We start from the raw sequence: 27,877 nt of genomic DNA, 5'->3' as shown, positions 1-27,877 counted from the left end.
GGCAGGGTTGACCGTCTGTTCAGAGAAGTGTCAGCCTGGAAAGGCCAAGGTTGAGTACCTTGGCCACGTTATCGGGAGGGGCTACCGCCGGCCGCTGGACGCAAAGATCGCTGCCATACGCGATTATCCCAGGCCCGCAACAAAGACCGACATACGTGCCTTTGTTGGGTTGGCTGGATACTATCAGCACTACATAGCGTGATATTTGGAGATGGCGAGTCCGCTCACGGACAGTTTGAGGAAGAGCGAATCTGTTAAGGTGAACTGCAATGCCAGCAAGGAACAAGCTTTCCTTGTGTTAAAGAAAGCGCTAATCAGCCGCCCCGTGCTGAGGGCTTCTTCCTAAAACCGCGGCTTCATTGTTCAGTGCGACACGAGTGAGAGAGGCATGGGGGCTGTTCTGAGCCAGCACGACAAGAATGGGGAGAAACATCCTGTATTGTTCGTAAGCCGGAAGCTCACGGCGAGAGAAGAAAGCGTCTCGGAGAAGGAGTACGCTTGTTTAGTGTGGGCTACGCAAAAGCTTCAGCGCTATTTGGCCGACTCCCGATTCATAATTGAGACGGACCACTGTCCACTGACATGGCTTCGAAACATGTCTCCGAAAAACGGTCGTTTGCTGCGCTGGAGTTTCGCCCTACAGGAGCATAATTTTTAAGTGCGCTACCATAAGGGAAAGGACAATGGGAATGCTGACGGCCTCAGCCGAGGCTTTTTCCGCTATGCCAAGTGATAACTTCCAGGCACTCCTCTGAGTGTACCCTTTTATGCTCAAAGAGGTCGAATTTTCTTGGCCATATCACTTTATTAATTTTGTTTTGTTAACAGCACTTGATCGTTTGATGTTAGTATAGGCCCAGTGTGGTTATAATGTAGGTTTATCTCTCGATGTTCATGTGTTCAGCAGTTGTCCAGAAACCGAGACGGCAGCTGCGGCCTTTATTTATTACCAAAATTTGATTCAAAATTGCAAAGAGTGGCTTGAATAAATTGCCCGCATAGGTTTAGTCAGCAGCTCTCTCCTCCGAACGCCCGTAGAGTGACCAGAAAGGGGGGAACTCTTACAGCCTATAGTTTAAGGCTTGTTCTTTGGTTGCCTGGCACGGCTCAGGAGATGGCGGTGCTCTTGTCTTGCCGGGGTGGCGGTATTGTGCAGACATCATCACTAATGCCCTACTTGAGACCTTTGCTTTCCAGGCATCTCACTTCTGGATAAAAGAGGAAACCGGAGACCAGCCCAGCTGATGCGGCCTCTTCAGAGGACATCAATCAGGTGTAGCCCCTTTCGAGGCCTCTACCTGGCGGCAGACGAGCTGTTGTGATCGGACGAATGGCGACAAAAGATGGAGACGGGAAGCAGGCGCCACTCATCCCTCTATTGTGATCGGGCGAGCTGCCCTCCCAAGCCAGAGCGGGGAATCGTCTGGCGATGAGCGCCCAACCTCGGCGCCGGTGAGACGCTATGGCACCTGGCGCCGGCTGGCCGGCCAGAGGTAACAGTTCGTCACGCGGAGGCAATTAGGGGTCCCGCCAACAAGTTGACGACAGACAATGGAGTGGAAGCGACCAAATTCCCTTCCGTTGAACTGTTGAGCCTCGCTAATGAGAACGAGCCCGCATATTTTCCTTTTGAGCCACGGGAATAGCTTTCGGCTAAGAGGTCTAGCTGAATCCAGCCCAGCGACACCTGGACCGATGAGTCAGCCTAGATGCAACCACGCCCGGAGTCAAGCGGCTGACGCCATCTACACCGTCTAGACAGCCACCTCCTCACCCTCAAGCCAGAAGCAGACAGAGGGACGTGTCAACGAGTGCGAACAGTGCTTGTGCGTGTGTGTGAGAATGCGGGAGAGTGAGGTGACAGAGACACTCCCTTACAAACTGCCCTGCCTTTCCATCTAGGAGACATAGGGGATCAGCCTTATAAAACGGACGACAAATGTGTGCTGTGGATCAGTAAACCGGACAGTGTTGCTCCAGTCAGTCTCCAACTAAAACACTACCACGTAAATTTTGTACATAAAAGTTTTCCCATTTCACTTCAAAGTCCGGATTCTAGCCAGCCGCCAGCAGTAGATGGTCAAGCATCGCGATCGGATTCTTATGTATTCCAACAAAGATGTCTACAACACAGACAATACAGCTTTGTTCTTCCAACTGCTACCATCAAAAATTCTCGTGGCCAAGACGGACAAATGCATGGGAGGAAAAGCCAGCAAAAAGTAGATCACAGTGTTGATCTGCTCCAATATGGATGGTTTGGACCAACGAGACTTGTTGGCCATTGGCAAAGCTAATAAGCTGTGCTGCTTCGCCAAGGTGCTGTCTATGCCAGCGTACGTAAGCAGTAAGAAAACATGGATGACAAGAGACATTTTTGGCAAATGGCTCACTAACTTCGACAAAGAGATGGTCCGGAGGAAGCACAAAGTGCTAATGTTGCTTGACAACTGCACTGCGCATCATTTCAATGCACACTTGAGTGCTGCCGAGATTTTGTTCCTGCCGCCAACTACTGTCAAGCTGCAACTCATCTACCTGCTAACTTCAAGGTCCACCACCGGCGCCGAGTCTTCGATGCTCACTCTGCCGACAACGCGGCAGAGATGAAGGTCCCTTTGGTGAAGGCCATCTATTTTGCAAGCGGAGCCTGGAGGGACGTGAAGCACATATCACTCACTGCTTTAAGAAAGCTGGCTTCTCCCAAAGCAGCAACATGGACACGGTGCCTGCCGAGGACGAAGCTGTGGCGGTTGAAATTGCTGCAATAGCTGATGGTGCCGCCACGACAGCCTACTTGAAGCAGCTATGGGAGTCCGCTAGCGAGTTGGACCTTGTGCCTCCATGTCTATCCCACATGGACTTAATTTTCGCTGGCGACAAACTTGTTGCCACAGAAGACTTCACGATTGACAAAATTGCCGAGAGCATCACAGGTCGAGAGTGACTGCAATGACGCTGGCTGCGCCCCAAAGCCGGTGACCTGCGCCGCGGCCATCACAGCTGTTGCCACACTATGGACGTACCTCAGGAGTTCAGAGCAGAACTTTGGTTCGCAATTTAATTATATGTAGGCTGCGACCGTGAAGATCACACTTGCAAAATGTGTTCAGGGAATGCTGGACCACTTTCCCCAGCGAAGATAAACCAATTTACTTAAGGGGGGACACGAATCTTAAAGCTCGAAAAATCGACGAAAAAACTTTTTTTTTTAAATGTTATTTTTGAAATCTGCAGCTAATTATTCACCAGTCTACAAACTTTCAAACTGGTACATTCGATATTTTTCACGTAAGGCTAATTAACACCGTCGGTATCGACAGAATATGAGCCGAAATTAACACCAAAACGGCACTTTTGACGCAGCACGCAGCTCCTATACCATGCATGCTACCGGGGCCATCTTGGTCTCGTCTCGAAGAGGAGTTTTCCCACTTCAATTTCCCGTCACTAACGGCTTCGTGCGACCATTGGTTACAGAAAAAAAACGCGCCAAAAAGAAGGTCCGACGCGCAATCCCGATCGTTGCTCAAGCACATGACACGATGGCGCTACGCGATTGGCTGAATCTTTCTCTGTCATCTGCAAGATGCGCTTGGCCGCGGCAGCAACGGCCGCCCGAGTGCCATTTTGTTTTTGAGTTGGTGCCGGACGGTTCACGATGAATCGACGATCGACGAAGTTTCGCGCCAGAAACCAGTTTGGAAAGAAGCTGAAGCGTTCGTTAAGTGAGAACTTCCGAAAACGCACAGCAGCACCCCAAGATGCCCTGACGGAAGAGCCTCACGCATCCGGTGACGGGAGCAGCGACGCTACCACGCTAGGCCTAACATCGGCGGAACCAGACATCGGCCATGTACGCCACGACACGGCATTTCTGCAGCCTTCCGAGGCTGCATGAAGGGGGCATGAAACGGCTAGAAAGGTCACTGACAAACGTTTTCAATGTGTAGAACAAATGCTTCCGAGCATTCGTAAAACTCATTGGAAAAAATCCAGCTATTTATTATTAATTTTTAAAAACAGCGTTTTTTGAAATTCGCGGGCTGCGCCATTTCCGCGTGGCGACGAGATTTGGGACTATTCTGCCGTGATTACCTACGTCACCAGTCAGTGACAGGCCACGACAGGCTGCCATTGGCTGCAGCTGCGACGCCCTCTACGTCACCGACACACTTCCGGTAGCTGCGAAAGTCGTCTGCTCGAGTGCTGCAATGCATGCGTGAACCCGAGCTTGGCGCTTCGGTTCGCGATGTTAACCGAAAAGGTGGTGGCGTCCGACTGAAAGTGCGCGTCGGTGCAGGAGTGCGAAAAGAGCACTAGCTGGTCCGATTTCACACCGTACTGATTAAATAGGCAGCATCAACCTTTATGTACCAACCGACGGCGCAGCAGAGTACTGTAGTCCCGTCTTGTCTTTGCCGCATCGACCATTTGTACGGCGTGTTAATAATTAAATGGGACGTGCGTCAAAAAAAGGTGTACCCTCAGCTTCATCGCAAAAGTACACAAATTCGCACCGCTTAAGTGCAGCACCCAATGCCGCCAGGCGCGGGCGCTGCGGCCGACGGCACTCCGGTCGTGCGCTGCTCCCTGCTCGTCGCTAGGCCTTGTTTCTTTTGCATCGCAGCCATAGCGGACGGCATTTTAGAATCGTCCGCTTCGCTGCGTCTCTAGTGTAGTTGCTCGCGTGCTCCTGTGCACGATTCTTGCGTGTAGCTTCGGAAAACAGTGACAACCTGCGCTGCCGAACTGCATGTGGCAGCTGCTTTGCTCATGTTTTGCGCCGTTGTTTCTGGATCGGCCGATGCGTACACATGAGATAAAACCAAGGGATAAAACACGCGTGCACGTTACGCATTGGCACTTCCTAAACTATGTGCGTCCGACTGAAAGTGCGCGTCGGTGCAGCAGTGCGAAAAGAGCACGCAGGTCCGATTCAACACCGTACCGATTAAAAAGGCAGCATCAGCCTTCGTGTAAATGAAACGTGCGTCAAAAAAGGTCTGTCCTCAGCTTCATCGCGAAAATACACAAATTCGCACCGCTTATGTGCAGCACCGGATGTCGCCAGGTTACCGCAGAGATGCCGTCCGCGGGCGCTGCGACCGACGGCACTCCGATCGTGCGCTGCTCCCTGGTCGTCGCTAGGCCTTATTTGCGTCGAAGCCACGGCGGACGGCGTTTTGGAATCACCCGCTTCGCTGCGTCTCTAGCGAAGGCGCTCGCATGCTCATGTGCGCGATTCTTGCGTGTCAGTGCGAAAATCAGTGACAACCTGCGCTGCCGAACTGAATGTGCCGAGCTGCATTGCTGATGTTTTGCGCCGTCGATTCTGGCTCGGACGATGCGTACACATGAGATAAACACGCGTGCACGTTGCGCATTGGCACTTCCTAAACGATGTGCGAAAGGACGTCAAAAAAACTCGGTATCCAAACTCTGCAGCGATCATCAGTCCGTGCTCTCGTCGGTGATACGTACGCGTATACATTCCATTCGTTATGCACAAGAGATGCCTCTCGCCGACCATAATGAAAGCAGCTCCGGACTAAAAGCGACGACGACATATGTTTGCACGCGGACAACTCGCACGCTCGGTCGTCTGCCAGCATCCATGCAGAGTCGATGCTATCGCGTATACTCCGCGAGGGGTCACCGGCCGCCGTTGGTCAAACCGCAGAAGACGGTACCAAAGAGACTGACCCAGGCAGCGGGAGAGAAGAAAGCGGTCTTGTAGAAAGCCGTGCTCGGCAGGAGTGCACGCTAATTTGCGCTGAATGGGACAGGGATATGAAGGAAAGTGCGCCGCCCGTATGTGTGGACTCCCACCTGCAGGTATGTGTGTGGACTCCCACCCGCAGGTATGCGCTCGCGAATGACCCGAGTCGTTCTGGCTAATGTCGCACACAATTCCGAGAGGTCAAGAAACTGAAGACACCGGCAGCCGAGGAAGACAGCAGACAAGGTTGAAAGCTATGCAAACGCAGACGGGACGGGAAAGGCAGACCGTGAATGCATGGGCGACGCTCGGGGGAAAGCAGGCGCGACGACCGGAAGTCTGAGAACCGAGCGTCACCCGATGACGCTTCGTGGGCGGGGGCGGAGTTCCCGAGCTGTTTTCTTCGTTTTTTTTCTGGTGTCTCAGAGTGTTGAGTTGAGGGGAGCGAGGAGGAGCGCCATTTTTAATCGCCGACATCTCTGGTGTTAATGAAGCTAGCTAAAAAATTCTTGCGGTGAATTGACCTGTGAGGGAGTACCTATCTCTCGACCGATTTGCTTTACCCCGTTTTAGGCATTGCATGACCCCTTTAAGAAGCTGTCATCAATGGCAGCAGCGGACAGAAAGAACTTCTTGCCGACAGCGACAACGCCGCGGTCCGACCACATAACGGGACTTCGTTCACCATCCTGTGCCTGGATTCCCTGAACGCTTTGCTCCAGTTCGTGAAGTGCAAATCGTGCTCCGGAGGTGTGCAAATACGCAAGGATGAACGCGAATATGGGGCTTGCCGTGAAGTTGCACATTGTGTGTGACAATTGCGGTGAGACGGCGTCAGCGTGGAGTTCGCCGCGCCTCGAAGGGACTCGAAAGGTGAATCCCTTCACTGTGAACGTTCTAGCTGCGCGTGCCATGCTTGCAACTGGTAATCGCCAAACGGCCTTCAACGATGTGTTTTCGGCGATGAATATCAGCCACCAGGGTCTACATACGAAAAAGTGGCAGGCTTATCTGAAGACAAAGTTGATGCCTGCTGCTGATCGAGCGGGCATCACCGAGTGCGCGCAGTCGGTTCGCGAGCTCTACTCCGAACTAATCGTTGATAATCCCGACAACATCGCCGTTTCTTACGATGGTTCCTGGATGATGCACGGACATTCATTCCACATCGGCGTCGGCACAGTAATTGAACTGTTCAGTGGCCTGAAACTTGATTATGTCGTGTTGAGTAATTTCTGCGCCGGTTGCGAGTCGGGCCCAAAGGAGGATGACCCTTCGTATGGAACATGGGCAGCCAGCCATGTATGCCAAAAAAACAACGAAAAAGGCAGGAGAAATGGAAGTCGAGGCCGCCTTGATACTGTTCAGGAGGTCCCTCGAGCGCCACCAACTGCGATACACTACAGTGCTGTGTGATGGTGATAGCAGGACATACCTCGCCTTGGAGGAAGAAAAGGTGTATGGATATACAGTCGAACCCGGATATATCGAACTCGAAGGGGATCGCGAAATAATTCGATATACAGAGATCGGCTTGTGACGGCATTTACGATGCAAAAAAACGATACCGTATTTGTCGCGTAATCAACCCACTCCCATAATGAACCCACCCTCCACTTTTGCACCCAAAAATTTGAAGAAAAAAAAAGCGTTAAGGCCAGCTCGCTCACATGCGAGATTGAGCGATCTCAGCGACAGAGCAAAAAATTTCCAACTTGTTGGAACTGCATCCCTCTCGCCGCTGGAGCCACCGCAGAAGCTCAAAACAAGGTTTCTGTGTCGCTGCGGCAGAAATCACGAGCCTTTTTGCTTGCATGTGGAAGGCGCGTGCCACCCTGTTTCGGTCGTCTCATGCACAGCTCATTTCTTGGCAGCGTGCCCAGATGCTGCACAGCGATAACGTCACAACGTGTTTATCTTTTGTTAGCTCCTGCGGTGGAGGGAAGCGAACTTGGCAGAGTGCCCGTGATGGCTTGACTGCACAAACCTGGTTCGATTTAGATTTATCACGCCGTGCTTGGGGCGGGCGAAGTCCACTGCCACAAAATCATTGGGAAGCGCAATAGCTAAATGCTGTTTGAAGCGAAAAATGCTAAAAGCCAGTGTCATGATCGCAGCTGACCGCATGTTTTCGTTGACTCATACATGCAAGAATAAACGACTCCCGCAAAAAAAAAAAAAAAAACTGCCGCATCTTAACGTCCGCAGCCGCCGCCATATCTTACGCCACGCCGCGCGTACAGAACAAAATAAAAATGGACGACTCTCAAAAAGAAAAAAAAAAGAGAGAGAGAGAGATCTGCCGCTTTAAGTCCGCAGGCGCCATAGCCACGTCAGCTGTCGCGCGCAGAGGGTTCGCAACACATGCTGGAGAAAGCATCCGACATCCTGTCTGAAAATGGGCTGAGCTGGCTTGGCGCATGCGTAGTGCGTGCTAGTGCGAACGAAGGCCGGGAGAGAGGAAGGAGAGAGATAGCTCGGCAAAAGAATGGGCACACCCTTGCATTTCGCTCTACCACGTTTTCCCCCTCGCGTTCCCCCCGGTTCATTCACGCACATGGCTTGCAAACGTCACGCTCGCCTGCGCAGCGCAGCCGTCGCCCAACTGTCCCCTCTCATTCCTTCCGCGCCTGGCTTGAAAACGTCATGCGGCAAACGGCTGAGGGTGATGCGATCGTCTTTGGGGAAGGCACACTTTCCAGTGCGTGGTGCGGAGTTCGATATATCGAACGACCGGTGAAATTTAGTTCGATATATGACGCGGCTTTCCTATACTTTTACATGGGATTTTCAAGGGGATATTCCGTGAGTTCGATATAACCAAAATTCGATACATCCGGGTTTGACTGTATACCCATAAACAAAGAAGACTGCATTAACCATGTGCAGAAACGCATGGGTAAAGCTTTGCGCAACGCTGTAGCTAAGGCTCTGGCTCCAAAAGCATCAGTGGAAGGGGCAAACTGACAGGAGACCTCATCAGTAGGCTGACCTCCAATTATGGATGGGCCCTAAAGACCCACAAAGGAGAAATTAATGCCATGCACAGGGCAGTGATGGCCACATATCATCATATCACATCCAATGATGCAAAGTCTCAACACAGTTTTTGCCCACCAGGGCCTAGCTCCTGGTGCAAGCAAAATGCAGCAAAGGCTCGGGGTGAGCCAGTGCCTAAGCATCCCAGAAACCTGCCTCCCGAAGTTTGCGAAGCCCTGCTTAACATCTATCAGTGGTTATCAGACAAGAAGCTGCTTGAGAGATGCCTGCGCGGCAAAACTCAGAACAATAATGAAAGCTTCCATTCAATGATATGGGCACTGGCACCTAAGGCGTCCCATGCCTCGCTGTTTGCGGTAGAGGCTGCTGTAGCCGAAGCCGTAATAAAATTCAATGCTGGTAGCTCAAAATCATCAACAGACATACTCAGTGAGATGAGTCAAAAACCATGCATGCAAAGTGAAAAGCGCATGTTGGAGAGGACTTGCGCAGAAGCAGGGAATCGGCACGCAAGCGTGCGACGTCCAAGAATGTGCAAAAATCCCTACGAAAGCACCGTATTCATGGCAAAACCCAGTCAGATTATATGCCTGGAGCTTATTAGCCATTTTGAAATGAAATGCGCACATATTTTTCACATTCCCTCATTAAATTTTGTTTTGTTTGTTTTTTGTGATTTTCTCAAAACTGTGTTTTTGGTTGATGTTGGAAGCTTGCTCAAGTCATCTCGGCACCTAGGGCACCTAGAGCTACAATTCATTTTGCAATGTGCAGCTGAAAGCACGAGGCATGCAATGCTGGAAATAAATTTTTTACCTTCAATGTTTTTTTTTTTCCCTCTAATTTTTCATCTCCAGCTGCCATTATGTGAGCACTAAGTTCAGTGAACTGCTAAATCTATATTATTAGATCAATTTAAAAACTGCTTCCAGCATTGCATTCATCACACACTGCAGTATCTACTCGTACATAAAAAAAAAAATTCTGATCAGTAATTATTTTTCTATTGTCTGAGCAAACAATGACATTAAATTTCTTAATATCTTCGGAATCGATATGCCTACAATTGCATATTTGAAATCAGCGAGAAAAACTGTACAAGTATGTGCAGTTTCATTAAAATTGATCAGTAAATAAAAAAAATGTCTCCAAGACCCATACCCCCCTTAAATTTGTGTCTTTTTCATAGCCCAGATACAATGAAATAGCTGATATAGCGAAGCGATTTCCAATTCCCACCTACTTCGTTACAACCGGGCTAGACTGTTACTAAATCCTGCATAAAATTTATACTGAATTTTTCAGTAGGGTATTCCCTTCTGCTCAAACATAGTCTACTAATGTTATCTGCAATGTGGATTCTGAAGTAAATAAGGCAAATAAGGTTTGCTATTTTTTTTTATTTTCCCTTTTTTTTTTGCTGATTAGATACACAACATTCAGTTTGATATTTGATGACATTTTTCCCCCACAATCGTATTCAAAATTTTCAGTATTCGCACACCTTTAAGGGGGATGAGGGTCTTAACTTTTTTTATTTCTTAACCTATCTTGCTGAAAATTGCCATGGTGATATATCTTTGAATGCTGATTCCAATAATGTATTTAGATTTGAAATACCTCATCTACACAAGAAGATATGGCAAGATAATGTACTGCACATAGTGTCTTTTCTTACGGGCCATTACGGTATTTTCTTAATTAAAAAAACTGGTTTTAAAAATATGCTGTCATTTCCAAGGGCCTACTGCACATCCTAAAGCTAAGGAAATTTTTAAAAAGTCATTACATAGGTCATGAATGAGTAACAAAGTTGGGAGAAAAAAACAATGTAGGAGCAATTAGTTTACATCTGATCTAATTGCTAGTCTATCAGACTTTATCAAAAACAGAAAGCTTTAGGATGTAGCTGAGATTTTGCTGAAAAAAATGATACCAAGTTCAATAAAATCTGTGCATGCAAACATTACGAAAAGTTCCGTAAGGCAAGGCTTTTTAGCAAATAAACAAAGCTGAGAACACTGCATTCAAAGTTTTACTCACTGTGCCACTTTTGTTTTCCAATCGCATGGAAAAATTTAATGCTTTAGCATGCAGCCCAGTTATTGCTGAACACAATGACACCAAATTTACATAAATCTGTTTATGTAATGGCTGTGAAAATCTATGTATGGCATTGGCACTTGACAAAAAAAGACGCTCAGAAAGTCCTTGCTACAGTCTCTGAATCTTAAATCATTCACATAAGTCCTGGGCAGTAGTCTTGGGTTTTGTCAGGCCTGTGCCTCTTGGCCATCTTTTTCTTCACCTTTTCACTATCGGTGTGACCCATATCAGACCATCACAGCCTCTGTTTATCTTTTTCAAGGCTCCTACGAATGAGGCACCTGCCAGGACTATAACCAAGCTGCGCTGCAACAGCTCTGCTGGTTGCTGCCATCCCTTGATTGAAGCGAGAAACTGCTTCTGCAACACCCCTTTGAACAGCCAGCAGAGTCATGCGTGTTTTTAGAGCATTGGCTCCAGATGACAGAGTGCAGGCACTTGATGGCATTCTGTGTCATGCCATCTTTGCAGCGCTTCAAAAGGGCCTCGTCGCCCAGCCTGGCAAAAACTGACTCAAGCGGTATGCGAACATGGCCTGGCAGAGGGTTTTTGTGTGGTGTAGCCTCCACCTGGTTTGCCAAAGCACGACTGAAGGTACACCATGAATCAACTCCTTGAGGACAGCAACTGTGATCTGGGGTTTCATCTGTTGAGGTCAGGTGCAACAGCGTGGCTTGCACTGCCTTTTTCATGCCTGCGATGTCGTGGCTATGGCTCCGCAAGGCATACCCATAGTAATTAGTGATCTTTTTTATCTTTTCTTGGGTAAGGTTGCCCCTTTCCACCAAGAGATTGCCCTTGTGCCTTCTTTTTCTCAACCAAGTTGCGAAGAGCCGTCCCCATCCGCTTGTGGACATGGTTGAGGCAGTCCTTCTTTTCGATGGATATATATCCATACACGCCTTCCTGGGTCAATGCATGAAATGTGCGGCTATCACCATTCGAAAGTATGGTTGTGTACCGCAACCCATTTTTTTCCAAGGACCTATTGAATAAAATCATAGCTGCTTCGGTCTCCATCCGTCTGGCATTGCAGTCAATGTTCTTCATACACTTGTGGTTCACAGCCCAGTCACCGTAACCATCATCACTGGGATCAGGTGCCCCTTGGCACCCACGACAGTACCTTGAAAGCACAACATGGTCCAGTACAAGGCCAGTGTACAGTTCTATAATGCAGCCAACTGCAATATTTGAATTGTGGCCATGCGTTTTCCATGTGCCATCAAATATCACGTCTACATTTCCTGTTGGGTTCAGGAAGTCTTTGTATAAGTCCTTCACAACTTTGACACTTGCTGCTTCTGTAGCAGTAGCAACTGCCTGGCAAGCTTTCACCATGGTGTTCACGTGCCCCCTAAAAGTTTTGTGAAGTCCTCGGTGGGAGAGGTTCATTGTTGCACAAAAATCCGCTAGTCACTCCCTTCCCTATACTTTGTATGCCTTTCATCGCCCGCAGATTTACTTCAAAGGGTGTGATGCTAGATTTCCCGAGCACTCGTGGCGACGAAAAGTGCCGCTCGGCGAAATCGCAATTCGAACATGTGAGCACTAACTTCACAGCTAAGCCATACTCTCTTCCGCTGCATTTCGCGAGTTGAACACTGGCCATTCCACACTTGCTGCAGCTTGTGGATGCAAACAGCTTCTTCAGTATGCTCACATCAACAATTATGTACTCAGTGCCGCGATCGTCGTCTGCACTTACTGTGCTGACGTTCATCAGCTCGAACTTGCGGGAAGACGCGGACTTCTTCGCCAGTGACGTCTTGGCGTTATCTGCGTATTTTTCGCGTCCCGCGCACTCCACCTCCGTAAAATACACTGTGTGCAAACGTTGAGCACGCGAGTTCGGTTTAGCCGCGTCCATCGACGCTGAAGCGACGTGCGGAAACGCCGAAGTCGTCGTTAGGCTTAGCTCAGCCGACTGGGCCGCTTCAGACGACACGGAATTCGAAGCGACTCGCAGAGCATCAAAAGTCGATATTTTCGACGGGCTAAGTCACGACGGGCTAAGTTGGTTATAGTCCTGGCATCCACTGGCACCGCAGACACTTGCGGTAACACCGAAGTTGACGCCGATCGGCACGGTCTAGCCGCGGCGTCCACCAACGAAGCTGACATCGACAATGCCGGTCCAGCCGCGTCCATCGGCAAAATTGTGGTCGACGAGTTCAATCCAGCCGCATCCACCGAGAGCCCTGCAGCTTGCGGCAACACCAAAGCTGTAGTTCTCGATGTGGCACTCTTCTTATTCCACGCGCGTCTCTTTTTGCAGACTGCTTTTCGCGTGCTTGCTTTCAAGCGCGCGTCCCGCGCCATCGAGACGCGCGAAACAGACACCAGGCAGGCAAATACACACGAAAACAATAACTTTGAAGCTAAGAGGAGCGAGTTAATAGTCAAAATAGTTACAGGAACGATGAGAAAAAAGGCAGAATGAGAAATGCTAGGAGACAAAGAGGAGCGCAAAAATCACGTGCCAGCGGGCGAAAGCAGACGACGAGTCGGCAACGCGGTCGCGGGAGGCAAGGCATGCGTCACGGCCAATCAGAGGGCTGCACCTCGGAGAGCACTCGCTTTACCCAATCAGCGGCTGTCTCGCGACGATTCACCCCTTGCGGACGGATGCCGAAAGCTCCACTGTGCGAAAACCTACAGCTTGTTGAGAGACTCCAGGAGAGAGCGGGAAACGAGCTTTCAAACGAGACCAAGACGACGCCTATCAGTTCGCGCCCCGCGGAGTTACGGCGGCTTGAAAATGGGGCAAATTTTCGCGTTTGGCGTTCGATTTTGGCTCACCGACGTTTCTAAATTGCCGTTTTTTTAATACTTTGAGTAGGAATTGAGCTATAATATTTGTAGAGGCATAGTCGGGACACTGAAGACTTCAAAACAGCAATTTTTGAAAATTGCCATTTTTTACCTTTTTCGCGATTTTAAGACCCGCGTCCCTCCTTAATTCACATGCATATGCTAGTGTGCATTTGGATACAACAGAAATTCCGAACAATGAGGTCAACCCCAAGCAGTAGTCAAAAGGAATATCTGATGCTGCAGGTACTCTTGAAGGTCTTCTGCTGAAGTCTAGCCAGGTGATGAATGGAATCAATGTCCTGATGGGCCCTGCTGGCTCCGAAGAATTGGAGAAGCAATAAATGCCCCAGTACATGGAGTGTGCAATGACAGTATTGCCAAACGGCACTTGTGAGAACAAAGTTTACATTATGAGGGAGGGAGGGAGGGGGACTTGCTTCTTAATGCAAGAATAATAAAACAGAATCCCACTGTTACGTTTTTCACTTGACAACCCCCCCCCCCCCCCCCAAAAAAAAAAATCTACAAGCAAGGCAACATAGTAGCCCTGCACACTAAAAACCAAAGCTGCAACAATCCATAGCACATAATTTTACTTTAACCTCAACCTCAACTGTGAAAAAAAATCATGCATTGCTGCTTGGTGTTTTAATTTTATATCCCAAACATAGGACATGCTTTTCGAGAATGTCCAAGGCTTCATGGCTCACAAGACAGTCACATTCACACAACTTCATTATATGCGGCTACAGGTAGATTTGGAAGTAACCTCTTGCTGCTTTATTCCTGAACCTTGCCTTTGTCAGCACTGCTACCCACACTGTCGACACATGAGCAACGGACCATCAGTTTCAAATACTTAACAATGTGTACCCTACTTTACATCCAGTCGTCATTCACATCACAGAATATTAGAACTCCCTACAGTAGGATGCTGTGCACTCTTTCTATTACTGATCTGGCCTGGGAGTGCCCTGATGCTGACTGCCACCATGAGGTGGGTGGCACAAACAATGGCAATATACCACCAGGGCTTGGATGGTTCCTCAAGGTGTTTGCAGCACCAACTGTGCATGAGCCTAGTTTAGTGAAGTCAGGTGATTACCAATCACCTCCACCGCAGACTGGCTGTCACGCCATCAGACGCAGTCGGCAGATCCAGCATGTCGTATGTGAAGCTCATCATGAGAAACTCCGCAGTCCGGATTTACGTCACAATGGAATGGGACCTACTTCCAGATGCTCAGTTCTTTGCTTCAATGCCCTGGCCGTTTTTTTGCTTAGTTATCTGTTTTGCCCCCTAATGTATAGGTCGAGATTTTTTTTTTTTAATTTCTTAAAAAAATTTATGTCAACATCTATTCGCAGTGAGATCTCGATATGATTGCACTTAATACGTTTTTCAGCATAATAAATTTTTTTTTATCCTCTGCTGACGCCCTATAGAGGTAATATCCCGAAAATGTATGAAAAGCTAGCATGATTTCAAATTTTCCTTAAAAATTCAATGAGAAACTCCCATAGGGAAAAGGTCCTAGTGCCCCACAGTTTCACGTCGCCTGCCTCTGACAGCGAGTCAAGATGCTGTGTGCACCAATAACATTTGGACATGTTTATAATTTGAGCAGATTTGCAGGGGTGACCTCTCTTGACAAAGTTGGCAGAGCACCAAAGCTCAGGCACTCTTCGTAGCTTTGTTGCGTGTGGAGCTAAGCAATGAAACTGCGACTCCACTCGTTTCCTTGAGCTTCGAAAAATTGCTTTTCGAAGCTCAGAAATAAAAAGTCCTGCACAAAATGACAGATTATTTCAAAGTGCTGGAATAAAAGTAAGTTCAGAGCCAAGTGTGTTTCCTTTGAAACTTTCTGGGGCCTGTTTTGGATAATATCATTTTCAGATATCTTTTAAGCTTCAATATTCAATACTCATAGGAATTGCATCAACAAGACTTCACTGCTAACTAGTAACAGCTTGCAAGAATGGGTAAAGTCAAATTGGCGCAGGGGCCAGCTGGACGCTTTCTGTTTCAAGTGTCCTCCAAGACTTGAAAAAAAAAACGCTAATTCGAAAATACAAGTAACTCTTACTGATAGCACGGTGCCAAGCCAAAGCCCACATAAGGCTAAGGCGTCAGACGGATGCAGTACGGGTCTCACACTGTTTTGGCCGGGGCCGTGTACGATTGCATGGCACCGTAAGCGATCGTCAAAATAGCACTCCTTAAACCTGAACTACATGTTACGACGTTGACCACGCATCCCTTACGTGTGCGCAAACGAAAAGCATGAAAAATACAGATAGGCTTGTCTCCTATAATAGGCAAACTACTTAGTTTTGGTTTCACTTTTATGAGCTTCACGCCATTTGTGCCAACCGACCACAATGACGGCTATCAGCCGATCGCAGCTATATGGCATTTTGGGTTATCACTGGCGATACTGGCCATTTTCGGCACTTTTCTTCCACTGCTCCGAAAATGCGTGCTAACCAAGTGCAGCGCGTCGTGCAGCAAAGCTTCACACACGGTGCAGGCAACTTGTGAGCGGGAACTGCCGCTACCATGTATACCGCGAAAGATGCTGGGGGGCTTTTACCATTTTCAAGCAGTTCTGCTTTGACGCTCCCGGCACTGCACCACGGGAATGCGAAAATTAGTCACTGTCACACAGTTCCCATCAAAAATGTAGACCTCGATTTTCAGCTAAATAATTTTACCGTTATGCAAGCAGTTCTTGTCAGTTTTTTCGAGGCCATTTGCTAAATCGAACTTCGGAAAAGTCTGACTTTTTTCCAGTCCCGTGAAGATCAAATTAACGAGCTTTCACTGTAGCAAAATGTGATCTCAGAGGACTTTCTAAAATGAGGTTCCAATGGCATTTCAAACCAGCACAATCTTGTGACAGAATCTGCTGCCAGTACGTAAATGAAACAAGTTTCATGAATACAAAAATTTCATGAAAGTAAGGTGAAAATTCAAGAGTAACCCTTTCCAGTCATATGTCAGGCATCACTCAACAGCGGAAAATTACCCGGTCGGTTGACGGGCGACACAGTGTTTTGCTTACTATTTCTGTAAGTAAATTGTCGTGCCATCTGTTTGGATTTATTGTATCCTGCAAATTGGCTATTTGGCTTTCCCATCGAGGGATGACAGAATCACACAGCTAGAAAATAATTTTTTGATCACATAGCTTTGAGGCCCTGAATTGGTGCCAAAAACTCGCAGCAGGAGTTTCATTCTGGCAGGCATGCTTTACGGAAAACTGCCTAATGACTTTGTAGAACACGAGGACGACTTTAGTAACTAAGACAACTATACGCCTCCTTGGAAGAGTCAGCCACAAGTTCAGACAGTGGAAGTGAGTGAGAGGAAGCCTGGCGTCCACCCAAGAGAATGCTTCGAGAGGTACCACACTTTAAAGAAGTTCCACTGAAGTCTTAGCGCAATAAAAAAAAAAATAATGCTTTCAATAAATGTTTATAACCCAGTCATTATGTGGCATTCCCTTTCTTTGCGAGAGGCTGGAAGGCCCAAAAGAACGCTGACAAACCCAAAAGAATGCTGACCGGTGCAGTAATCAACGAGGAAACCACACCTGGCCGGAAAATTTCTAATTACTGACGCGTCAATAACTATTGTATAATCATGTTCTTATTGTTTTATAATAAGTACTAACAGTCAGTTAGCATTGTGTAATTATGTTCTTGAGTACTAACAGTCAATCAGCATTGTATAATCATGTCATTCATGCTCCTGCTACTACCTCTATGTAATCCCCCCCTCACACAATACTCCAACGCTTGGAGCCCGTGAGGCCAACCTGAATAAAATAAATAAATAAAAAAAAAGGTTAGCATCCTAAAGTGACACAGGGGCTATGAGGGATCCCACAGTGAAGTGATCAGGATTAATCTGTGAAATTTGACAGCACATGGGCACAAATTGTATTAATGCCCCCAATACAAATGCCAACATAACAGAAAAAAAAAAAAAAAAGAAAAGTAAAAAAGGTTTGAACTTACTATATGTACTATTGAATTTTCCTACTTCATTTTCCACAGAAATAAACCTGCACACATTGCAGATTCATTACTGAATGCTCTCACACATGCTGGAAGTTGCAATTACTCCACGTGACTAGTGTGTTCACCAGCTAGCCTAATTCAAACTACGTGGTAGATTTGGCCCAAAGGCAAAGAGGCTGCATATAGTAAATATGCAGAGCACTCGAGGTTCACTCAGTTATGACTTAGTAAATCCCTGCAGACTCAGTCAAAAGGGCAAACATTACTAAAAATACCACACTCAGCCTTTTTTTGTTCAAGGAAGAGTGCCTCAATGGATCCACTCTCTCAAATGAAGTGCATGACACCGTGACATAATGCAAGCTCCATTACAGCCAGCATGCAAGCAGCTCCGTGCACTCACAATTGAGCAGTCACAGTTGAGGGTGGTCTGTAGTGCATCGTCCTCGTCAGTCTGGCTGATGTCAAACAGGTTCACCAGGGCATCCATGCTGGCTGAGGCCATGCAGTTGGGCTTCGACGGGTGGAACTTGATCTGACGCCCACAGGAAAGATGAGCTGTTGTTTGCTAACCTGCACACGGCTTTTTTTCTGAAAGGGCTCTACCGCCACCATGCTGCGGATGCCCATGAATGCCTAATATACAGCTATGTATCCCCAATGTGGGACAACTTAATCTAGACTAGCTGATATGTTTAACAGCTACTGCCGCCACCATGCTGCGGATGCCCATGAATGCCTAATATACAGCTATGTATCCCCAATGTGGGACAACTTAATCTAGACTAGCTGATATGTTCAACAGCTACTGCCTCCTCGCTCAGAGCATTAGGATACAAAAAAAGTACCAAACCACCACAATGTGGCATTTGGATGCTGCCTAGGGTCATACAAAGCTGGCTGAAAACTTCATTTCTATACCTGGCACAAAAGGGACATCATCAAGTCCATGGTAAAACATGAAGCCGACAACGTCCCAAAGTGAAATTAGCATGTTTTGCAATAAGAAATGCTTTAGGGATAAAGTGCACAATTCTGAAGTGCGAAATAAGATGTGCCCTTGAAAGCAGAGGCTTATCGAAAATGTGCACAATCCAGACCCCCTAGTTCCACTCTCGGGCATAACGCAATCAAAACCATCCAAACCTCATCACATTCCTCGAGTTAGTGCTCATGTAACAGCTTGCACTTAGAGGAGTGTGGCACTGCAAGCGAGATTGCATCAGTGCACAAAAGTGCTTTCTTTTTTCTAACAAGTCACGCAACATGGATACCACTATGTGTGTACGAGCTTTTGAACAAAAAGCAACGAGCACATCTCCACAAATGCTATATATTTCATAGCAGGAAGAAACCCGTAATCTGCAAGCGTTATCTGTTTTACGGCAATCTGGCCGACGGCTTTCTGCACGGCATCTAACTGCTGAATGTAGTGCAGTGGAAGGTTCTTAGCAAAAACAAAGTCCCGCAGCGAGTCGACCATTCTCAAAGCCTCCTGGTGAGACGCAACCTGCAGGGGTTCCGAATCGCAGTCATCGCTACTGTCACCGTCCTCCGTGCCAATGACTGCCGTGACAACAGCCTCATCAGTTCTTCTGTCACGACTATATCGTCCCGACGTGTCACCGCCACTACTGCTCACTGTGGACCAAAGTTGGTTATCGCTGTGTCGGCAGAAGCTTCGCGACCTTTCGCGTCGCCAGCATCCCCAGCGAAGCCCCCCTTCCTGAAGCAGTTCATGATGGTGGAGAAGCTTACTTCTGCCCATGCTCCAAAAATGAACAGCCCTGAAATGAAGTCTGGTGCAGGTCGGCGTTCTCGAACAGAAATGTCGAGGTTCAAAGCGAGCCTGCTTGCAAGCAATCATGCATGCACCCGCAGGCAGCAAGCCTGTAGTGGTGTTAGGAGGGAGAAAAAAGCTTCCACATGCAAGAGCTTCTGAGCTGTTTGGTGCACAGTGCAATTGTCGAGCACCAATGCCACCTTCCTGCTTTCGCACTGCATCCACTGATCAAACTCGACCAGCCACTCGCGGAAAAGTTTGTGCATCCTTCATGCTTCCCATTCTGACAGTAGCGAACCAGGATCCTCGCGGCACTACGAAAAAAGCGGGAATTCTTGGATCTCCCTATGAGAAGGCGGGGCACTTATCGCTGCCGTCCATGTTGGCACACAAGAAAATGGTCACGTGCAATTTGCTTTGCTTGCCATCCTTACAGGGATCGCCTTTGACAGCATGCGTCTTTGATGGTAGCATCTGGAAAAACAGCCCAGTCTCGTCCCCTTTGTACAAGTCCCGGTTCGCGTATGCTTCTGGGATGCAAGGCAGTGTTTCCTCAAGCCACTTCTGCCTAACATCGACATTAAGCGATCCTGCCTTGTAGGCGATTTCATGTCTCTCCTTGAACCACTGAATCCAACCACCACCAGGCTGGCAATCCCTGTGCCAGAGGTATGCGAAGTGCTTCGCCTTGTCCGCTAAAATCGGACCACTAATCGGCAGGTTCGCTGCACAGGCGTTCAAGAACCACTGGTAGAGCGCCTTTTCTAAGTCTTTGTAGGCCCAGTGTTGAACCCTTTTCCGGTCGTCGTCCATTGCATGGCAGCACTGGCATTGCTTTCGATCTAAATCTTGAGCGCGTTGCAGATGATTATTGATACTGTTGGCTGCATCAGGCCGTACTTGTGCACCAAGTTGCACACTTTTACACAGTCCTTGTGCTCACCATGCAATGTTACGCTTAACTTCTAGCGGTATTGCCGTTCGCTTCCTCTTCTGTGCCCGGTTGTGTTGCGCATCCTGTAGGAGAATCCTCCATTGCTGTTCACGGAAAATCCAGGGCCAGCAAGATCGCGGCAACGATGATGGCACACTAGGAGAACCACGCTAGAAAGATACGTGCACGAACGCTGCTGCACGCCTGTCACAAAACACGTGCAACTGTGAAGCGGAGGTCTGGACAAAGCAAATAAAGGAGGATAGTGCAGTGTACCACAATCACAACCTTAGAATGGACTGCTCCACCGTGCAGAAGCAGAGAGGACACAAGTTGCCTAGGCCACAGGCGGTCTCGAGGGGGAGCGCTCAAAGCTCTCCCTCAGGATGGCAGTGCCTAGCAGCGCCTTATGACTTCCCTCCTCCTCCGTATGAGGATGCGTTCCGTCCTCACCTGCGTCTCAGTGCCATGCAAGCTTCTCTGGTGCACCTGACACGCTCTGTTCCAATTTCGTTCTTTTTTTATAGTCACTGTAACGGCGTTGTCGCGTTTCCGCGTACGTGCGTGCTTTTGTGGTCACCGCATTTTCACATTTTTGTTGACTTTCAGTGACCATATTTGATTGTTGTAACTGGTAATATAATGTGACACCATTGTAATAAGCAGTTTATTTTACCATAGAACACATGGCAAACCTGACGGTGCAGCGGCTACCCACTGTTATATCCGATATATTGGTAAACCGGTATTGTTATTAGTGGGTTTGGCTATTTCTGTCGCTGGACAACATGCCGGCTAACAATGAACTGCGAAGCAGTTACATGAGCACATAGTAATTTTACATCAAAGCAAATTTTGATGTTTAACGGATTTGAGTCGGCATATGGGCTACGAGGAATGCTGCAGTGGAGGGTTCGACATTAATTCGGACAACCTGGGGTTCTTTAACCTGCAGTGACATCACAGAGCACACAGATAAATTTTGCACTTCTCCTTTATCCTCGAGGCACTGCAGATGAAGCTATGTGATATTAGGAAGACAGTGAGAGACCGGAAAACGTGGTGTGATATGGTCCATAGGGTCACGAAGAGCCGGACATGACTGAACGATTGAACTGAACTGAATCCACATCATGGGCATGCACACCTCGAATGTGAATGCCAGCGCTGTCCATGACCCCGCAGTAACCTTGGCATCCCCTCTCTGTGCTCCCCCTCAGACCTTCCAGTACTCACGAATAGTATGTGCTGCCATTACCCCACTCGTGGCAAGCAGTGACAATGAAAAACTAAACCGCAAAAAGCCACATCCTCTTACCTGAGTAATATCATCACTGTGTGAATCCCAGTATCCACCAAGTATTTTGTTGCTCCTAAAATCCCTAAAAAAAAAGAAAGATAAAGGCACCTCTTTCAAATAAAGTGCGAGATAAATGACTCTACATAGGGTCCGTTATGCACTGCTACACAAGGAGCAAATGCATCGGGAAATTCAAGTGCACTTTTCAATATTTTCCTAGCTGCTTCGTTCCTGTTGAATAAAGCCTGCTATAGACCTTATGCAAAATTGCTGCCATCTACCGGACCTTCAGTGAACCATGCCATGCGACACCATGTTGAAGGGTTGAGTGAGTCGGCTGCGCTGCTAGCGGTGCTGCGTCTGTCTAGTGCTGTGGTTTTCGTGCTATTTGTTCGCAGTCAGAACCAAAAATGATGGAAGAATGGACGATGAAATTGTACATGCTGCCTACATTCCCATTTTTTTTTCATAAAGCGGTACTGCGCTGCCAAAACTTCTTGCGAATGGCAACATCAGCGTAGCTACAGAAAGCAAAACCAGCGTTGCCGCTTCTAATTTCCTTATCTGTTCCGGCAGATCCCTTAACAAGTTTGATATTACTGCTGGGCGTAAAACACGTCTGCAATGTGATTAGACTGTGTCGGCGCAGAGAACAGTCTGGTGCCTTTGAGGTGCTGCAACGTTTTCTATCTGTATATCTGGGCATATATATATGTAGAAAATCTATGGACAGCTTGTATGCATGAAGCAGTAAATTCTGGGATGAGTTGGCGCAAAAAGCCTAACAAATCAAGAGCAACACTCTTGCAGATATTTTAAGCAAAAAGAATATGCGATATCATTCTACAGAAAAATGCAACACACTATGGGCGAGATATTTCATCTGCCTTGGCACCAAACGAATTTGAAATCTTTCAAAGCAGGCGAAATAAGATACCATTTTACAATTTAGGACCTCCTTTGAACGAAAGAGGGCCTACAGTGTGAAAACCATGGGACAGCAGATTAACACAAGGAAAAAAACAAAAACAAAACTGAATGGATATAACTTGCTGCTGCTTTTCTTCGGCAACATTATTTTAATTTTTGCATACAGCAAAACACACAACAGTATGTTGGTATTATTGGCGACAGCGAGCCACGCAACCCCTATACTATTCCTCGACTGAAACCCAACCGCCGCAACCAGGATTCAACCCGGGTCCCCTGGCCTGGCTCAGCAGTCACTATGGTTTCGGTTTCTTCCAATAATTATATGAAAACATAACTCCACAAACATGGCATACACATTGAAGTTTCAGGAGCTATGTTTCAGATGCACCAAGTGTTGATACCTATAAGTATGAGAGTACATTGGTACTTTGTTAAGGAAAGCCTCACAGAACTGTACAAACATTCTGCACAATGCTGTAGTACACGCTAATCAAAACGAGCCTAAATTGATGAAGGTTCACAGATGATGTATTGAAAGAATGCATAAGTGGTTTGAACTGATGCAGGACCACAGAATTTATCAAGTCTGCCACTAAGGTGACCTCGCAATAGCCCAGCCTTAAAGGCACTTAAGACAGTGGGCCGAGCACAGTGAGGCAAGTGCACTCAGTGACCTTTCGCCCGTGATGTATTTTACGTATGTCGCATTTTCACGAGTGTCGCGTCGTTTTTACAACAAAGATTCAGTTCACATGCACATTTTCAATAAATACATGGAAATGTTCAGATGTGTACTTGCTCACTTTCTTCCCACTGCGGTGAACACTGTTCACGAGATCGCATTCAGTGCAAGCGTATGAGCGAGAGCTCTTGCAAGCTCCCTTCAATTCACATTTTTTTTGTTTAATTTGCGATTGCTGTTGCGACTAGGTCGTGCTGGATGTGAAGTGTTTGGTGTGTGCCTTCCAGAGGTACGCGTGTATGCACATGGGCGTGAGTGACCTGCCTGTAATGCGCTTTTTCGCCTACTCTGTCACTGCTGCTGCGACCTGGTTGCAGTGTCACATCCAGCGCGACCAGCATGCAGCAACAATGGCACAGTGAACGAAAAGTGTATTGAAGAGAGCTCGCTTGTGTACGGCATGAGATCTCCGGAGAGCACACGCCAACCTTCCAAACTGGTACCAAAATGCTTTATTGCGCCCCGTATTCCGGTGGCCAGGTGAAGCATGTCTAAAGCATACACAGTTGTTCCATTGGTACAACCTTGGCTGTCTTCAGCTTCCTCAACTGCGCCACTTGTAGTGTGACATTTCACAAGTGATTAGAATATGCTGGGAAAGCCTCAACTGACCCATCTCTTTAAGCATGCAAAAAATTAAAGTGTCCACAGTGCCTTCCTGCTGCAATACCTCTGCGAAGAGCCCCTCCCACAGGTGTCATCGCTGTAGGTGGTCAACAGTCAATAAATAAAAAAGTTAATTTTAAGACCCTGCAACAGTATCAGGAAAACTTGGAAGCGACATATCACAATGAAGTCAGTGGCCTAGTGTTGAGCAACAACTTGGCTACATACTAAAGCCTGTTTTCCCATATGTTCAATAAACAAAAGTGGCAGCAGCAGTAAAACTTTAAATTAGGTTTTTTTTTTCATGTTTCCCTTTTTTTTTTTTTTTCAGTCAAGTGGCTCTGCCTTACGGAAGTTCTAAAAAACAAGATTTGCATGAATGGATTTTAGTGAACTTGGAATGGTTTTTTTCAGCAATACCTCAGCTACCTATATCCTTCAGCTTTTACTTTTTTTTCCTAACGTGACATATTAGCAATTAGATCAAATTTGATCCAATTACTGCCATATACATTTTCCGTTCTGGATTTGATATTTATGATCAACAAAATGATCTTACAGAAAATTTCCTGGCGAGAAACGGTGGATTTTCAGAAGTGTCTACACGTTCTTAAAATGCTCTTCCTGAAAGAGAAATTACTGTAATAACCCGTAAGAAACAACCCAATTCACCATTTGACTGTTTGTGCCGTTCGGGTAATGCGCTGAGCGCTAGCGTGTAAAAAAGTTTGACATGGGGGATAATTTTTTTCTGAATATTCAACAGTCAAAAGGTTAAGATAGTTATTTTCCATATCCTATTATGCCAAAACACATGTCGCTGGTGGGATCCAGATCCTACCAGCGACAAGTGATGGTTTTCTTTCTTCTGTACTGTGATAGTCAGCCCTATTACACTTCTATTTTCTAGTCTATTATATGCGTGCTTACACAATCACTTCATACTAACTAATACTAAAATTTAAAAAAATCCCCTATGCTTTCGTTTGCGTCCGTGACTATTATGTTATTTATACCAGAAATCATTATCAAAAATAAACTGCTATGCTCATTCCCTGAAACCAAGTCCACACTGGGGGTGCGTCATGGCCAAAACCACCCGACAGTGAAAGGGTCAATTCAAAACTAAATATTCAAAATTTTAGATAATTTGAGCTGTAGTAATTGGTCACGCCAAGCTTCATTGAAGGCTATATGTGAAAAAGTCAGTTAATTCTAATCAGAGTCGCTTCCATCACAGATAACACTAATTACATGCCACTGCGTTTGGGTGGCCTGGCACACATAGCTTGTGAGCACAGCTACCGCAGTTACAGAGAGCAGGTTGCAAAATTGGGATTGAGTCAAGGCTGAACTGACCTCTAAAATTTGGTAGAGACACTTAGGACTGTCTATGTGTGAGAATGCGAAAGCATTACTTTCTGTGATTGCAATGTATCAAATGCATCAGCAAATCTTCACTCTGTTTCTGACGCAGTATCTCCGTATCCAGTTGGCGGTATTCCTCATCCTGGGGTCATTTCTAACCCACCTGTTAAGCACGTCGAGTACGTTGTTGGATTAGAGACAACAAGACTTCTTTATTAGCAGTGAGTGCTGGTATTTTCGCACGTCTGGCTGCATTCTTGCGGTATTGTGCTTCTCACACCGTTGCTGTTTCTCTTCAGAGTCTAAGCGTCTGCAATGCCTGCCCTGCAGAGCCTTTCTTGTAGCTGGATTTTCACGTAATGGGGCTAGTAAAGCATTTGCGTTAAGAAATTTGCACCTGAAACCCCCGCACGCAACAGCCTGTAGAAGACAGACTCCTCCGCCTGACACCCGAGACACCTTGCATCGCATGCCTGCCCAGCAGTGCAGCCAGAGCTCGAGTTTCACGGATGCCAGCATCAGATAGCTAACACCATAGACGCTCTCTTTCCCTCTCTCTCGTGCACCCTCTCCATTTCCTCATTCCTTTCATGATTCTTTCGCTTGGAGAAACTACAATCAGCTTTCAGCCTCCATGCTTTTAACTCTGCAAAACTATGTCTGGCCAAGCCAGAGCTGTCGCGCGACCTTTCTTCTTTTTTTTTTTGTTTTTTTTTTTTTTTTTGTAAGCATGGGTTTCTTCCACCATGAAATCTCTTCATGGACCCCCCTTTGAGAAACACTCGTTTAGAAAAAGCACATTCAACGCGAACACAAACACAGGCACCCTATTTTCCACTGGTCAGCAATACACAAATAACGCTTCACTCTTATTATTGTGCATTTATTCAGCAAGGGTGGCTGTACGTGAGCTTTTTTTATTTGATTCTGCACACACAGAAATGGGCCGAGCTAAATGCAAATTAGCAGTACAGCAAAACATTCGTAACATGATCAATTTTTTAACAAGCTGCCCTTTCAGCAATTACTGAGTGGGGAAACAGGGGAGATTGAACATATATCATAAATATCCATCAAGCATATTACATGCAGGCCAGTTATTGTCACATGTTGAAGAGAACTTTTGAATGCAAGAACACATAGAAGGCAAACCAAGAGTGTTTTTGATGCATGCGTTCTGCCTCATTTCAGCCTTTTTGCTTCAACAGCTCAGCCTTTACTGTGTAGTGAACAAATAAATCAGCAAAGCAGAATTGCCCAGGCTTAATTTAGCTAAGATCACGCTCGATAATAAACAACACATAACAAAAGAAAACTGTACTAAAAAGAAGAGGAACAAAGAAAGAGTTCCAGGCCAAGACTCACCAAAAAAGTAGGTATGAATTTTCATCGAAGAGGTCCGTGCCAGCACACAAAAACTGCTCGTTGCAGTTGAAGTCAAAGCACGATAACGGCTTCACCTTCCCCTCTGTGTTGGCTGCACATCCCCCAATCAACAAACCAGAATTCTAGATGTGCTTCTCAAAACAAACAAAACAGAGCATTAGCCAGCCAATGCATGCTACAAGCACCAACTGAAATCATGTTATTTATAAGAAAGCACCTTTCACATTGGACTGTGCTTTTTTTTTTTTTAAAGGACTGCAAGAAATATCACTCGAAAGTACAATGGCACTGAAAGCATGAACCTTGTACTGCAGACAGTAGTGGCTAGATGTACAGGTCATTCTAATAAGAAAGGTAGTCTGAATATTTAAATGATGATTACTCTGTGATTACGCATGGCAAACACACTCTTCAACTTGTTTCCCTCTGGGAATACAAAATCCAAAAGTGTCAACTTTAGCAGAGAGATAACATTTTTGTATTTTCATGCAAACTGGTTGTTCACTTTCAAATGGGTAGCTGTGCCAGTAAATTGTCAAAAGGAAATATTTGCCAAGAATGAAAAACTGCACTTCTGGTTTTCCTTCAGTTTAAAGAAATCATTTCTTATATCCACAGCATATTACAAATAAATACTATCCCAACTACTTCAATGTATCTCTAACTGCCAATATCCACCTTTTCAGTTTAGGCATTAAATGTACTGGCCCCTTGCAACCCTGCAGGCATCCTGACCAAGTTTTTTCTATTAGCAATGCAACTATACCACTCAGATCTCAATCAAAATCTTATATCACAGAAAGGCTCCGACGTTTTGAAAGTATCCGTACAGCAGTATTGAAGCTTGCAAAATTAAAGGGAAACTGCACCGGTTTTATATTTCGATGAATTTCAAGGGGTCGAACGTTTATAGCTTGCAGCTTAAGCATGCCAAATATTTTGGCGCTAGCATTTGGATCAGTGATGCAATTAGCAAATAAAACTGACTGCTATCGGGCTTCTTTGCACTGCACAGCGACAGATGGGGTTTGCATGAAGACGTCATTGACGGCCCCAGTACATTTCCCGCACAGAACCGCTTGGTTTGAAGTAGAAAAACAACACTAATGAGAGCAAAGCCATAGAAACGTAGTTTGGCAGCACCAGAAAAGGCA

The 27,877-nt window shown here is 46.6% G+C and overlaps 1 protein-coding gene across 3 annotated transcripts in view; it reads right to left on the bottom strand.

Moving 5' to 3' along the window:
• LOC146203083 (uncharacterized) overlaps positions 1-27,877 on the bottom strand; it is a 96,582-nt gene that overhangs the window by 57,184 nt on the left and 11,521 nt on the right. For all 3 annotated transcript variants that reach the window (XM_084588504.1, XM_084588506.1, XM_084588505.1), the window contains exons 5-7: positions 26,703-26,814; positions 21,707-21,770; positions 18,075-18,206 (exon numbers count right to left, since the gene is read on the bottom strand). In XM_084588504.1, coding sequence (XP_084444630.1) covers positions 18,075-18,206; positions 21,707-21,770; positions 26,703-26,814 — 308 coding nt within the window. The remainder of the gene's footprint in view (positions 1-18,074; positions 18,207-21,706; positions 21,771-26,702; positions 26,815-27,877) is intronic.

Source organism: Amblyomma maculatum, chromosome 1 (genome assembly GCF_055883805.1).
Source record: "Amblyomma maculatum isolate TAMU_Amacu chromosome 1, ASM5588380v1, whole genome shotgun sequence".
In the NCBI taxonomy this organism is placed as follows: Eukaryota; Metazoa; Arthropoda; class Arachnida; order Ixodida; family Ixodidae; genus Amblyomma; species Amblyomma maculatum.
The sequence above is the reverse complement of the archived record's forward strand: the minus strand, read 5'-3'. Positions and strand labels throughout refer to the sequence as shown.